Below are 16,271 nucleotides of genomic sequence, written 5' to 3' on the forward strand. Positions count from 1 at the left end.
GGACTATATTTATACTCATATATTAATACATGGACATAAGTTTTTTGGTGATTTTTACAAGACCTATGTTTTTACTGATATATGAGGATTGAATGATAAGATTGAAATTATGTTAAAATTAAAAGTTAACTTATGTTTTTGTTTAAATTTAGTTTAATATTTAAAAGATTTTTAGTCGTGAGATTTGTTATTTTATTAATTATTAATATTTTTATACTAAAAAAAATAAATGAATAAATAGTTGATTACAATTATTATAATAAATAAAAAATGAAAGAGACAAATAAAAATGTAATAAAGCCAAAAATAAATATAAAAATAAAAATGGTATAACCCAGAAAAGGTGATTCTGTGGGCTTTGCTTTGGGTGTGTAGCAGCAGCCAGCGGTAGTAGTATTAAAAATTGTTTAATTGCTGTCTGTGTGTATTAGTAATAGTATAGTATGAATTGAATTCAGTAATCATAAATGATCGAATTGAACTTTCTTTCTTCCTTGTATTACTCACTCAGCACAGCAGAATACTCAAACAGGTAGTTAGTAACTAATCTTATCATCATCATCATCATATCATAAGCATGATGAACATGAAACCTTCTTCTTCTTCTTCTCAATGTCAAAGTTTCACCTTATTCAATTTCAACCATAGACATAAACCTTCATCATCATCATCATCATCATCATCATATACATCATCATGTAGTAGTAGTAGTAGTAGTAAATTTCATAGTTGTTATGGCCCACACTTATTTTCACTCAACAATTCCCGCCGCTTCTTAACCCTTCGCTCTTCTAAACCCTCTTTTGTTTCTCACCTCAATCAACAACAACAACAACAACACTCTCTTCTCGATGATTCTCATCACAACCACCACGAAGACGCCGAAGCCACACCGTAAGTCCTTCTTTCAATTTTCACTCTCTCTTTTTTCTCTTGTTTCTATCTATTTACTACTTATTTCTCTCATTTTTCTTTCAATTTCTCTCTCACAGTCAATTATCATCTGTCAACCAAACTCAAAATCAGAATCAAAATGAAAAACAAGGTTACTTCAAATCAATTTCAGATGTGAAACGTGAGATTATATTGCTAACTTTGCCTGCACTTGCTGGACAAGCGATTGATCCAATGGCTCAATTGATGGAAACTGCTTACATTGGTCGACTTGGTACTCTTCAATTGGCTTCCGCTGCTGTTTCTGTTTCCATTTTTAACATCATTTCAAAGCTATTTAATATTCCACTTCTTAGTGTTGCTACTTCTTTTGTTGCTGAAGACATGGCAAACATTTCTGCTTCAGGTTACTTAATTAATCCATCTATCAATCATCTCTTAACTTTTTTATTACTATGTCATTATCCAATGACTTTGATTTTCCTTGCAGATCAGGGTGGTAGTATAGAAATTACTGGTAATGGTAATCCTTTCAAAGCAGTTTATCAAAGAAACCAGTTGTCGTCTGTTTCCACTGCTTTGCTATTAGCTTTGGGGCTTGGACTTTTTGAGGCTTTTGCTTTGTATTTTGGATCTGTAACATTTCTTCGTTTAATCGGTGTGTCACCGGTATGTTTTTCATGTCAACACGGTCTTCGCTAATCATTTTTGTGTATATAAGACTGTAACAGGATGGATTGTAATGTGCTTTTTGAATAATTAATTATCCTTGTCAACAGGGAAATCCAACACTTGTTCCAGCACAGAAATTTCTCTCTTTAAGAGCATTTGGTGCTCCTGCAGTTGTGCTTTCTTTGGCTCTTCAAGGAATTTTTCGTGGTTTTAAAGATACTAAAACTCCTTTTATATGTCTAGGCAAGTGTTTCGTTTAATGTGTGTTTCTTTGCTAATTTCGTGTTTTTGAATATCTTTTTTGTTTTATGGGCTCTATCTTCTGCATATGCTCTAATACCTTGCCTTGCCATTATCTGCTTCAAACCTTTCAACATTTTCTTATCTGCATGTTGCGTTTTTGAGTAGCTGTATTTTATTTTTTTTAGTGGGTTTAGTTGTTATTATTATGATTATTTAATGAGATTACATAAATCTATACAAATAATAAACATATTAACAATTAGGCGATCACTGGATCATTTCCTTGCTTTGGTAATAATCTGCTTCAAAACTTGACTCTTTTTTAGCCTTTTGAATGCCTTTCTTATAACCATGATTCTTGAGACAGTAAGTAATTTAAATTTTCTGCCTAGCTCACATAAATTATTGAATATTTCATTCTCCATAATTGTGGCCTTATTGCCCGGGCTTTCATATTACAAGCCTGTAGTAGTAAGGAGTGGCAGTACAAAAGTCTTTCTGTATAAGAGCTTAATTGTATGTTATTTAGGAAGCTGGGAGTGGCTGCCTGTGAATTGTTTGTAAGCTTGATAAGCCTGTGAATTGTTTGTAAGCTTGATATGGAAAGAAGGGGAAGGAAGACTACTCTGTTTAATCATATTGGAATATGTTTATACTGATCACTGGATTTCTATATAAAATAATGCATTAAGTTTGGTAAATGATGCAATGCTCTTGTTAATATTGTATTTTTTTTTTCTTATCCAATATTTATCATGGCTGAATGCAACTCGTTAGGGAAAAAATACCCATGGTATGTTCGCTGAAGGGTGAACAGGGTATATTAATAATGTTTTAATTTGTTGGAATTTTATTGAAAAATGTAGAACAATTTATATTTCGATATCTTAAGGGTGCTTGTTGTTTTACTGTGTTTCAAAGAATGAATAAATTTTAAAATTATATTCATGATATTTAGATATTGTATGCATGTGTCCTCCTAATACATTTATGAAATTGCAGGCATTGGTAATCTTTCGGCAGTCTTTTTGTTTCCCTTACTTATGTATTACTTTAAGTTGGGTGTAGCCGGTGCAGCCATTTCCACTGTTCTCTCTCAGTATGACCATTTCAAATGCATTATTTTCTTTCTCTATTTTTTGACTTAACTTAACTCTAATGAAGATGGAACTTTCACGTGTCAGATATATTGGGACCTTGTTGATGATCTGGTGTCTAAATAAGAGAGCTGTGTTACTACCTCCAAAAATGGGAAACCTACAATTTGGCGGTTATATTAAGTCTGGTAAGGAGTTGTCCCTTTCTTGGTTGTTTCTGCTTACATGTTATGTGTTGCTAAGACCTGAGTTCAAAGAGTGCAAATGGTGTATACTTGTTATCTGCTAAGTCTGGTAAGGAGTTGTCTCTTTCTCAGGGTTTCTGTTTACTTGATATGTGTTGCTAAGACCTGAGTTCAAAGAGTGCATTTGGCTCTTCTCCTAAACTAATCTTTTCTCCCTTAGAAAAAAGGGAAGATCACAAGTAGATGCGAAATGAGATCTTAACAACTGTTTCCATACAAAACGAGCTACTTTTTTTTTTTTTTTCCCTTTCTGGTTTCTGTTTGTAACTTTTCAGTATTTAGGCAAATAGCATTACCAGAACAAATTGGTTTCTGTAGGTCTTTTATTTTTTATTTTTACTTGGTTTTAGCAGCATTTTGTCACATGATGTAATGCAATACTTTTTCTGCCATGCATTTGCAGCACTGTCTTGCATTACCTCTCTCTTTGAAAGTAAACAAAATTTTCACATGATAATTTCTCTTTCACTTTAGTGTGTACATTATTTAGCTTTCTGTTAGGTTAATGTAGTTGTTTCAGTCATGATCCGTCGGCTGCTGTAGGTGGTTTCCTTCTTGGAAGAACACTTGCTGTTCTTACAACCATGACATTGGGGACATCAATGGCTACTCGTCATGGTCCAGTAGCTATGGCTGCACATCAAATATGTATGCAAGTGTGGTTAGCTTTTTCTCTTCTTACAGATGCTTTGGCTGCATCTGGTCAGGTAATAAATCACCCCTTATCTAAAAACATGTTTATTTTTTACCTTTTCTTTAATCCCCCCTGCCTTGTGTATTTTTTCCTTTTTCATTTTCTTAAACTTGTAATGGTTATAGGGTGTCTTGCTATAAAACAAGTTAAACCAACAAAAGGCCGACTATAATGGCATACAGAAAAATTCTGTCACAGTTACCTTTTATTTAGACAGATGTCATGTCATTGAACCTTTGCTAAAATTTCAGTCCTTTTGAGTCACCTTTTAACAATTTAACACCCTAGTTTCTTTTAAGCTTAGCAATCACTTTTTTTTTTTTGAAGAAGCTAAATTAGCCCATCCAAATTGGCACCGGAGAGAATCGAACCTGAGAGCAATCACTTTCTTCATACTGTCTTGTTTTTTGCATATGCCTTTTTTCTTATACATCTATGTTACTGTTCATAGGCCCTAATTGCAAGTTCTCTATCAAGACATGAATACAAAGCTGTGAAGGAAATTACTCATTTTGTATTAAAGGCAAGTGTTTTCCTTTTTGTGCATTAAGTTTTGCGCCTTTGATGCCTTTCATTCATTAGTTTTTCTTACAATGTAGGAATGTCATGGCTGTTTAACTTATTTAAATAGTAATATGTTTTGTAAATTTCTTTGAGAACCTGATGATGTCCTTTTCCAGATTGGACTGCTGACAGGCATCTGCTTGACTGCAATTCTGGGTGTATCTTTTGGATCTTTAGCTACCCTTTTTACCCAGGACTTAGAAGTCTTGCAGGTTGTCAGAACTGGAGTGTTGGTATGTATGGTCTTTTTTGTTTGTTTTTGTCGGCACTTCTCTATGTCTGCCTAAGATATTGGTTTACACCGTTATAACGTATATGTGATTGTTGCCAGTTTGTCAGCGCTTCTCAACCTTTTAATGCACTTGCTTATGTTTTTGACGGTCTCCATTATGGTGTTTCTGATTTCCCATATGCTGCTCTCTCCATGGTATGTTTTTTGTCGAAATTTGTTACAATGTTCCTATCCTGGTAATATGTTTTGAAACGTTAATTTATATGATAATTGCTTTGTAGATGTTTGTGGGAGCAGTCTCCTCAGCATTTTTGGTATATGCCCCTTCACATTTTGGCCTTCAAGGTGTATGGCTGGGCTTGACTCTCTTCATGGCACTTCGTGTAGTTGCTGGTTCTGTCAGGTAAAATGACAAATTAATGCTGCATCCATGTATTGATGTATGTAACTGTAAGCATCATGATGAAATGTTTCATGTTATTTATTTCCTGTCAAAATAGGTAAATCTATCCATTTAATGCACAACTATTTGTCTATCTTATATTATAGAATAATTAGTTTATGCATGGTGGGCCCATGATAACTCATCTATGATGCACAAATAAGATACAAGTATCGGATATGATACGTACGGCAATACGTTGTTCATTAGAAAATATAAGATACAATACATATACATGTGTAAAAAAATTATAAACTCCACAAAATATTAGTAGTAATTACTCCCTCCGTTCCAAAATGTAAGTCACTTTGAGGAAAAAATTTGTACCAAATTATTAGTCACTTTACATTACCAATGAAGCATTTAATGCTATTTTTCCTATTATACCCTTAACTATTTATTACTCCCTCTTCTTTTAATTATTCAATTTATCTTTCCTATACCATTAATGAAAGGACAATTTTGTAAACTAGCTCATGATTTCTCTTTTCCATACAACATTAATTACATTTCTTAATTTGTATAATTTGGCAAAAGTGACTTACATTTTGGAACGGAGGGAATATAAAATAGAAGTTTCAATTTCAAATCACCCACTTTAAAAAATCCAAACTACTAAAGGATTAATTTTTTTTTTTCCAAACTAAGCATAGAATATTTAGACATTACAATTGCAAATAGATTTTTCCAAAAAAGAGGCAGAAGTCAGTGGCTCGTTGTAAACTGCAAGGGAAGCAAGTAAGTCGGTGAATAATAACAGTTAATGATGCTTGTGATGGAAAAACAGAGGAAGAAGCAAGACAAAAACAGTGAGACAGTGCTCTGCTCTGGTTTGCGCTGGCCACTGACGGAATGGAAACGGAAACAATGCTCTGTTCTGCTTCTTATGGCGTATCGTCTCCTCTATTTGCAACATATTCCAGCGTATTTAAGACACATCTGTGATTTTTGTTTTTATTTTTTAAAATGGTTGCTTTCGGATACTCTTTTGAATACGTATTTTGGGCGTATCTTGAAATATCCGGCACGGATACTGCGACGAAAGTGACGTATCTGTGCATCAGAGCAACTCATTCGATCATATGGTATTTAAATGATAAAAGTATGAATAAAATGTGTACTAGTATAGTTTAGTTTGAAATTGTACTAGCACCTTCATTTTAATACTATTTTGTTGAGATGGGCTGTTTGAATATCTGAGTCCATAGTTGATATTAGTTAGATTGATTGTCAAATATTGAAGTAAGATCGTAAAGCATTTGTATGGAGAAGTATACAGTGTGAGTATCATCCCATCCTTTCATAAATTTACTGATGCAAGATAGCATGGCTCCATTATTGCATCTTCTAGTTGTACTGTTTAAGCTCTTTTAAGTTGTTGAATGATTATTGCTTTTACTTTTTCAGATTACTATCAAAGAATGGTCCTTGGTGGTTTCTACACAAGGATTTCCAGATTGCAGAGGTCAGTGTGTATTTGTTTAATTCATCACATATCTGTGCATTATGAATGACCAAAATTTAGTGAACATCATTCTTGGCTTTTATCTTTCACTCAACTTTTGATTTTTTGAATTTTTTTCTATCCTTGGTTTTGCATATCTATTTGTTTGCTGTATGTTCCTTAACCTAAAACGTTTGAGGAGAAAAAATGGTTTAAATGAGGAAAAGTAACTGATAATTTTATATGGCATGATCCAAGCAGTGTGCCCGTATATGGGGGAGTTAATTTTTGCTTCCTGTTAGTATATAAAGTTGAACCAGTGCTAGTTATGCTCTTCATATAGTCTGCAGTCCATATATATTAATATCTATTGTAGATTTGGCACCTTAATCTTGTAACTCATGTTTGCAGATGGTCTCTTAATTCTAAGACGGGGGGACTATGAATGAAACCGTGGACCTGATGTTTTACAGGATGATTATCTGCACAGGATACAATATTTAGATGTTAAGTTACAATTTTGGTTTTTCTGCAGTGCTTATGTAGGAAATAGTTTTTACAAGCACTTCGTAATGAATCAGTTTCTGATCTAATCCATAGTACATCAAATGTGTTAAAGTTCAGAGAGAAACACAAAGTGACGGCTAGGGTTTCAATAATATTATAATAGCATTACTTGACAAAATAAGGATTACAAAATAATTTATAATAATTCCTAATGGACTACTAAACTACTAACATATAAAGCCCAATACTTAAAGCCCTAATAATATTATTATCTAACACTTCCCCTCAAACTCACGATGCATTATCAGATAATCATCGAGAGTTTGTCAAACAAAAAACGAAAATCAAACTACTCTAACTAAATATTTTATTTCTAATACTACCCCTCAAGCTAAAGCTTACTAAGCTTGGAGCTTGTCACAAAATCAACCCTGAAAATAAACTAAATTAACTAATTGCATTAACCGAAGTGGTGAACCAAATTCAACTTCAGGCTTCAGATTTCAGGCTTCAGAGTTTCAGAGTTTCAAATAGTCATATTGTGAGTATTCCCTCACCGGATTCAGATATTCAGATTGTGAGTATTCGCTCACCGGATTCAATGTGAGTATTCCCTCACCGGATTCAATGTGAGTATTCCCTCACCGGATTCAAATTTCAAATTGTGAGTATTCCCTCACCGGATTCAATGTGAGTATTCCCTCACCGGATTCAATGTGAGTATTCCCTCACCGGATTCAATGTGAGTATTCCCTCACCGGATTCAATGTGAGTATTCCCTCACCGGATTCAGATTGTGAGTACTCCCTCACCGGATTCAGATATTCAACCAAACATAACCAAACAAATCAAACCAAACCGCAACAAACTGAACTAAACTAAACAGAACATGACTAAACCGAACGAATCAAATAGACCGATCTAAATGGAACCAATCAGAATCAAATCAATCCAAACCAAAACAAATCAAACGAAACCAACCAAACCAATCAAATTTTAGCCGAGAACAAGCTTTCATCACTGTTCTAGAATTTGGTGCAATATGTGTTCTACCACATCAATTTATTGGACACAAAAAGCAAATCAATTACTTACCAATAATTGATATCATTGTTCTTAATATCAATTACATACCAACACGAACAAAAGCAAATCAAACCGAGAAGAACACCATCCCTAAAGAACCTTTGAACCAATAGGATGCGAAAACAAAACAGCCTACAAGATTCTAATCGAATCAACCAAATAACTAACAAAAATAAAACAAATCAAAAGGACTAACCAGACCACTAATCATCAAAGAGCAGAGCAAACATATTCCCAAACTTTTGGGAACTCACAACGGAAGCCAACATGTGGTTCAAGGCGGATCGAACCTTGCTCTAGATACCATGTTAAAGTTCAGAGAGAAACACAAAGTGACGGCTAGGGTTTCAATAATATTATAATAGCATTACTTGACAAAATAAGGATTACAAAATAATTTATAATAATTCCTAATGGACTACTAAACTACTAACATATAAAGCCCAATACTTAAAGCCCTAATAATATTATTATCTAACAAAATGCAGTGTAGTACAGTCAAGTATTGTAGAGATAAGAAGACCATCCTGGTTATGTAATCCTTGTGTAAATACTAATGCTCCATGTGAAAATTAGTGTTAAATATAGGGTATCACCGGTTACATTACGTTTTTGCATGCAGGCACAGCTATTAAAAAGAGGCCAGTATAAATTGAATTTAACTTGAGGAAATTTATTTGAATGTTAATCTGGCATTTGACTGCATTTCCAAAATAGAGCAAATACAATTTTACATGGTTTGATCCTGGCAGTGTACCCGTATATTTGGAGAGTTAATTTTTGTTTCTTGTAGCATACAGTACTACTATATAAAGTTGAACTAGTGCATTGTTTAATCGTTTTTAATCAAACACCAAATGAGTCACTGGAATAAACGGTTCATTTGGACCAGTCAACACCCTTACTTACGTCTAAGTTCATCTTGTAAAAAAATAAATTGGAAAGTTCATATAGTTTTTTTTTTTTTAGGTTTACGTATAGTTTTTTTTTTAATTTACTTTTTCCACCCTACTGGTTGCTGGCGCTCCCTACGAGTTTCCCATTTTACTCTTCCGCTACTTAAGTGGCGAACATGTAAAAAATGAGTAATTTTTGAGTTAAAAGCACCCTACCAAAATTTTTATAACATTCGCTACTTAAGTAGCGGACACTATAAAAATCTTGGTAGGATGTTTTTAACTCAAAAAAATCTCATTTTTTACACGTCCTACTTAGTGGTCACATTCGAAGTACACCTTTCATAAAATGTCTTACTACAACTTTCATATATAAAGCAAAAAAGTCTTACATTTAAGGTACAACTTTCATATATAAAACAACAACTTTCATAAAAAGTCTCATATTTGAGGTACAACTTTCATATATATAAAACAAGTCTCAAGTATAATTTTCATAAAAAGTCTTACATTTGAAGTACAACTTTCATATTTGAAGTAACTAAAATGAGAAAATTTTACAACATCAGCTACTTAAGTAACGGACGTTATAAAAATCTTGGTAGGGTGTGAGATCTCAACTAGTTCAAAAATTAAAGAATTTTAACACATCCGTCACTTGAACGCCGGACAGTATTCTGCGATCTAAGTAGCGGATGGGGGTAGTATGGTAATTTCGTAGGGCGCACCCCAGAAGATGACAAAAATAAAACTCTTTTTTTTTGGCATTGAAGTTCATATAGTTAGTATAACGAAGGCCATAGTTTTTTTGATATTTTTTATGTTGAATTCGTCTCGATAAGTATTTTCAAAATATCAAATTTTTATTCTTATATAATAAAATATATTAATCGTCAAAGTTATGCATTTACATGGATCACTCATTATCAGACAGAATAGGAAGTAGCCTTAAAAATTAATACGGTCAACTTTGAATTAATGTGGTCAATAATTATGATTAGCATTTATTATTATGATATTATGAAAATGATTTTTAATACTTCTCCATCCCAATTTGATTGACACAGTTGACTGTTTCACGTATGTCCAATTGTTCATGCATAATTTTGACGATTAATATTTTTAATTGTATAATAGTAAAAATTATAACAATTTGTTTCTGTTTATTAATAAGAAAAATAAGGTGAAAGATGTGACAACAATCAAATTGGGGGCGGAGGGAGTACTACTACTACTCTAGTAGTAACCATTCTGATTCCTCTGCTGCAATTGAAATTGAAATAAATCAATCAATCAAAGAATGTCTGTGGTATCATTAAAGAACAAATATTGGGTTCTGAGGCATGGGAAGAGCATTCCTAACGAGCGAGGCCTTGTTGTTTCTTCCATGGTACAGTAATAATCAATCATTCATTCACCTTATTCAATTCATTCTAATTCTAATATTATTATTATTATTATAAATCACAGGAAAATGGCATTCGCTCTGAATTTCAATTGGCCCCTGATGGCGTTAATCAAGCTCAACTCGCCGCTAATTCATTTCTAAAGGTTGGTTAGGTACCTTAATTAGTTTTACCTAACCTCCTCCATCATCTCTTCAATTTTATTTTAACAACTTTTTATTTGATTTGATTGGATTAAGCAAGCAGGAACTAGAGGCTAACAATATACCACTTGCTAATGTGCGTATTTGTTACTCCCCCTTTTCAAGAACAACCCATACTGCTAATGTTGTTGCTACTCTATTGAACATTCCTTTTCATGCTCCTCACTGTAAGGTCAGTTATTCACTCACTCACTCAGTGACTCACCTTTTCATGCTTCATTCATGCACACTACATAATACTGAAATACCCCCATTTTACGCAGGTCATCCAAGATCTTCGAGAGCGCTACTTTGGTCCTTCCTTCGAGCTTTTATCTCATGATAAAGTAAGTCATCATGGTCAATCACTCACATTCTGTTTAGAATCACCTGTATTGTTGCCATTTCACCATGACTATTATATCAACATAATTGGTATAGACTCACTAGAGAGGTATTGGATAATTAGCAGGATTCTATAAAAATGTCACTCACTTGCAATTTGTGCCCCAACATTAATGTTTTTGATGTCTCTATAGCTACTATTAAGCCCACTTTTGACCAATTATCTGTAATATCAATGATCCAATGCAATCACAATCGTGAATCGTGATATAAAATCTTGATATTCATAACTGTTTCTGAAATCATGATATCAAATTATGCATAACTGTGGTCAGATTCTGATCAAGTCCATTCAGTACCACTACTTACATATTCTGTAAAGTTAGCCTTATTTCAAAAGTTGGAGCTGCTGCTATGTGCTTACATGGTCATAAGTTTATGTCTGAGAATCAGTCTCTTGCAAATGAAAGCTAAGACTGCTTTGATAAACCCTTTCTAGGACCCTGCCACGGCAGGAACTTTCTGATAAAGATGGGCTGTCAAAAACATAGAGGATGTAGGATGGACAGTTGGTCAGATCTAGTATGGATCGTATATGGACGGTAGTTGGAGTCGGTGGCTCTCCTGGGGTTTGCTCATCGTAGATCCTGGGGAAGGGATCAAGCTGGCCCTTGTGAACAGCTTGATGCACTATCTCCCTTCAACCCTTTCTAACACCACCCCTTTATATAATATAATAAAGTATGCTAAAACCAACTTTAGTTTGGCAAACTTAATGATTGTCTCTTTCCATTCATTGACAGTATACAGAGATTTGGGCAATAGATGAGAAAGATCCTTTTGTTGGTCCAGAAGGAGGGGAAAGTGTTAAGGATGTTGCCTCTAGACTTGCAAAATCAATGGCTGATATGGAGTCGGAATTTGAAGGGTACTGATTTCTACCTTAAATATCATTTGAAATTCTTGTAGTATTCTTGTTTTTCTAGCACAGGTTTTTGTAACATATATTAGGCCCTGTAGTTAGTTCAAGCTGACAAACAAAAGATTCACTTTGACATGCAAATACTATTCAAAATTTCAAATAGTGGATTTTTTAATTTTGACTTGTGATCTAGCGCACATAGTTTTCCATCTATGGTTATAAAATATTATTCAGCATCAAGACTGTTCTTATATCTTTAAGTATGTTTTGGTATTTTTATTCATACTCTAGTATCAATTAATTTATTGTGTTCCATGTCCTACAGATGTGCAATTTTGGTTGTCAGCCATGGGGATCCTCTGCAAATCTTGCAAACAATTCTGCATGCAGCTACTAAACAGAAGGAACCCGCTTCTGATGACTTGGCTTCAGTATTAGATGCAGTTCAAGTGGCCCCAATCTTGTCCCAGCACCGCCAATATGCGCTGAATACCGGAGAGCTCAGGGGAGTCATTTGATATTTGACTTTTGAGGTCTAGTGTGAAGGCAACTTTGGTTGGATTTTGATCCCCTATTTTCCATTACATAGTTTATTATCATTTCCAAAACATTTTGGAGTAGTTATCAATTATTTTGGTTTATGAAGATGATTACTCTTTAGGAAATTAGTTTGCAGTTTATCATAAATGATTACTATTGGAATTGGATTTAGTGTGGAAGAGATAGAGGAGGTTCCATTTATTTTCCAATTAAACATTTTAATATCTAAAATCACATACTCCACAGTGATTATTATTAGAAAAAATAGAAGCATATAAGATAAATCATTTGGGTTCGCATTCTTGTGGAAAATAAATTGTCGCTATTTTCGATTCAATTCTATAAGATAAATCACTTATATTGTTATATGTAGAGCATCGTGAAGATTATAGTTATGCTGACGCTGTATCTATTCTAGTAGGATATAAAACAATTTAGAATATTGTTTCAAACTTAGGCAAGCGCATCTGCAGGCATCTGTTGAAAGCTTATTGAATGTTTTGGTGCAAAATCTTAAAGCTGCCAAAAGATATCTATACAAATTTTGAAGATTCACTACATTGCATGTGCATGGAAACATGACATCCTGAACTTGTAACATAACACACAGTTCATCATAGGAAAGTGAAAATATGTCGCAGTTCACACTTAGTAATAGGACCACAAAGTATGATCATGAACTTAAGAACTAGAATGATTTGAGTGAAGCTCAGTTATTGCTTCATGACATTTTGAGTCTTATGTCCTAATATATGGGTCTCATTTGCTTATTAATAGAAAGCAGAAGCGTAATATCATAATTTATTTATTTTTCCAAATTTTTTTTATATTAATGTTGATAAATTCTTTATTGATTACATGAATTAATGTTATCATTTCAATACTTTTTATTTATGGGATTAATTATGAATTTTGTTTTTTGTTTTTTTACAATGGATTACATATATAGATGTTTAACTTTTTTTTATTTGATCCATTTTTTATATATAATGCAATTATTTATACAAAAACAAAATTGGAAAATGATCACATGAAACAAATAAATTGAAAAATGAAGAATGTAATATAGATAAATGTGTGACAACTGACAACTGACAACACTCCTTTTAGACCGTCAGTAGCTGGTTCTTTTTTTTGTCAAGGTAATTAATAACCATCTGTTTTTTTAATTTATTATTTTTTTTTGTGAGAATTAGCTATCTGTTTTATGCATTTTTTTTTAAATCAAAACGATGGATTGGATGGGGTTATACATTATTTTGAATTTGAATGAAGACGATGGATGGGTGATACATGACGATTTGAAAAGTTGTAATGCATATGATAACTAATCGCGATTTAGGGTATAAATAAATAAATACCGGATTATTATTAATTAATTAAAGAAAGAAAAAAGAAAAAAAGAAACCGTCAATTGAAAAGGAGAGGAAGTTGAAGTAACCGCTGGAGAGAGAGATAGGGAGTGTGTGTGTGTGTTTGTTACATAAGTGGAATGCATCATTTTTGGTTAGTTTTTTTGCTTCAAACAAAAACAGAGACACAACACAACACAACACAAGTAATGAAATCAGAAGATAATTCTTCTGATCATAGTGATGATTCTTCTTCACAAAAGAAGAAAGATCATCAACAACATAATCGTCCATGTTCTTCTTCTCTTTCTGGTAAGAAGCGAAAGCATGAAGCAGAATCATCATCAGCCAACAACAACAACAACAACAACAATGCTTGTACTGAATGCGGTAAGAAATTCTGGTCATCTAAAGCACTTTTTGGTCACATGCGTTGTCATCCTGAACGTGAATGGAGAGGCATTAATCCTCCTCCCAATTTCCGACGACGACAACAACAACAACAACAACACACTCAAAGCGCTTCTTCTTCTCACTCATTCGTCAATACAATGACTCCTAACGATCATGAAGTTGCTTCCTGTTTGATTTTCCTTGCAAATTCAAAACCCAGAGGAGTTGATGATGTAGTAGATCATCATCATCATCAAGACAATAATGGTCATTTTGTGTGTTCGTGTTGTAATAAGGTTTTTGGATCGCATCAGGCTCTTGGTGGACACAGAGCAAGTCACAAAAATGTCAAGGGCTGTTTCGCCAATACAACTCCAATAACCGCTTCCACTAGCAGAATGATGACGTGGACACAACAACAAACCACTCAAGGAGATCATGCTTTAGTTACTGCTTCTTCTTCTCATCATCATCATCATGAACAGCAACAACACCACAACCAGATGATGGTTCCGCGTGACGGTTATAATGCTGGTGATGTGGAAGGTGAAGCGGTTAATGAGATAAGTTGCGGAGGAGGAGGACACCACCAGTGTAGCATATGTTTTAGGGTGTTTTCCACCGGACAAGCACTCGGTGGTCATAAGAGGTGTCACTGGGAGAAAGGGGAAACCAGCGGAGTAGTAGCAGCAGCAGCAGCATTGGACTCTGCTGCAACAACATCCAACAACAATAAGTCTTCTTCTAGTGTTAATGTCGTTGACTTGAATTTCCCTCTTCCTCCACCACCACCGCCACCTGATGATAATGATGATCCTGATGACTCTTCTCTTGATTTGAGGTTGGGACTTTAATTTAGTAATTACTACTACTAATTACTCAAACAACTTCTATTATTATTGCTTTAATTACTTACTTACTTAGAATTACTACTATTACTAATATTCCATTTCAATACTATGTTGCTCCTGTATGTATGTATGTTTGCCAACAAGCATTCATTCATCAATTACTATAATACTGCAACTGATCATTAATTAAATGTTAATGTATGTTTTATTTTTTGTTCATTTATTCATTTTATTTGTACCCTAATTCCTCCTCCTCCTCCTCCCATTCAATGCTCGATTTTAGGATTTGATGTTCTCTTCAATATGTACATACCATATTTAATCAATTAAGCCATTCTTTTATCACTTTATTTTGTTTTGCTTAGCTACAATTTGGGCAATGCTTCTCAATTGAGCTATGTTGCTAATTGTAACACTAATTTTAACATTTTTATTATTAGATAATAATAAGCTGTCACTTTTTTTAAAATGGAAAATAAATGTTTTGTTTATGGAATTGCTGGGGGCAGTAAAGTAAGGGGTTGATTTTCAAATGCAACAATCAGATATAAGTGAACATTGTAGGTGAGGCAATGGGGCTTACTTACTAGGAGCAATGAAGTGGAGTGGATGAGTGAGTACGTACGTGAGGCCTTCAAGCAAGTGATTTTCGCTATGGACTCAGAACGTGTGGTCTGTCTGGTGGAGTCTAATTCATCCCATATTTTCTTCCATTTGTAACAACACTTATGTGGAGTTTTTTTTTTTTATAATTGCGACCATGTATAACTTCATTTCTCAACTTTATCTTGGACATTCCAACATGTATTACTTGTTTTTTTGTCACAAAGTAACATGTATTACTCTTGATTTTCAATGAAATGAATTAGTACATTTCTATCGTAAAAAGAACTCGCTTCTAAACAAATTGTTTTGTCAAAAAAAAAAAAAAGTGCAATCAACTGAGTGGCTTCCTTGGTCTATTGTCTATCGACGGCGTAGAAATATATTACTATTATGATGATCATCGATAGATAGATTCCATTGTTAATTTATTGGAAGAGCTTCAACATTTGAAATGTATCAGATGTGTTGGATGAAGCCCAGTCCAAAACATATTAGAAATGTGAGATGTCATTTAAAATTAGGGAATTTCTTTTTGTGCTTTGTTGTTTCTAGCGCACTCTGCTAAATTCTATTTTTACTTTTGCGTTATTTAAGTAGTACTCCTTCCGATCCTATATATAAAAAACATCTCACTTTTTAGATTTATTATAAAATTCAT

General features: G+C 33.6%; 3 protein-coding genes across 3 annotated transcripts; all 3 read left to right on the forward strand.

Moving 5' to 3' along the window:
- Positions 1–336: 336 nt before the first annotated feature.
- Positions 337–7,132, forward strand: LOC123921234 (protein DETOXIFICATION 45, chloroplastic). The gene is made up of 13 exons (XM_045973687.1): positions 337–894; positions 993–1,300; positions 1,385–1,563; positions 1,674–1,809; positions 2,812–2,908; positions 2,994–3,094; positions 3,695–3,858; positions 4,297–4,368; positions 4,526–4,642; positions 4,741–4,836; positions 4,923–5,044; positions 6,491–6,548; positions 6,939–7,132. Exons 1-13 carry the CDS (start codon positions 578–580, stop codon positions 6,948–6,950), a joined length of 1,779 nt encoding a protein of 592 aa, XP_045829643.1. The 5' UTR covers positions 337–577; the 3' UTR covers positions 6,951–7,132.
- A 3,076-nt stretch (positions 7,133–10,208) lies between these two features.
- LOC123921235 lies at positions 10,209–12,642 on the forward strand. The gene is made up of 6 exons (XM_045973688.1): positions 10,209–10,406; positions 10,487–10,567; positions 10,669–10,797; positions 10,889–10,951; positions 11,753–11,877; positions 12,197–12,642. Exons 1-6 carry the CDS (start codon positions 10,317–10,319, stop codon positions 12,387–12,389), a joined length of 681 nt encoding a protein of 226 aa, XP_045829644.1. The 5' UTR covers positions 10,209–10,316; the 3' UTR covers positions 12,390–12,642.
- Positions 12,643–13,972: 1,330 nt separating this feature from the next.
- On the forward strand, positions 13,973–15,010 carry LOC123920869 (zinc finger protein ZAT3-like). The gene is made up of 2 exons (XM_045973196.1): positions 13,973–14,549; positions 14,604–15,010. The coding sequence occupies exons 1-2, from the start codon at positions 13,973–13,975 to the stop codon at positions 15,008–15,010; spliced, it is 984 nt and encodes a 327-aa protein (XP_045829152.1).
- The last annotated feature ends 1,261 nt before the right edge of the window (positions 15,011–16,271 follow it).

The sequence above is a fragment of the Trifolium pratense genome, linkage group LG4 (genome assembly GCF_020283565.1).
Source record: "Trifolium pratense cultivar HEN17-A07 linkage group LG4, ARS_RC_1.1, whole genome shotgun sequence".
Taxonomy (NCBI): domain Eukaryota; kingdom Viridiplantae; phylum Streptophyta; class Magnoliopsida; order Fabales; family Fabaceae; genus Trifolium; species Trifolium pratense.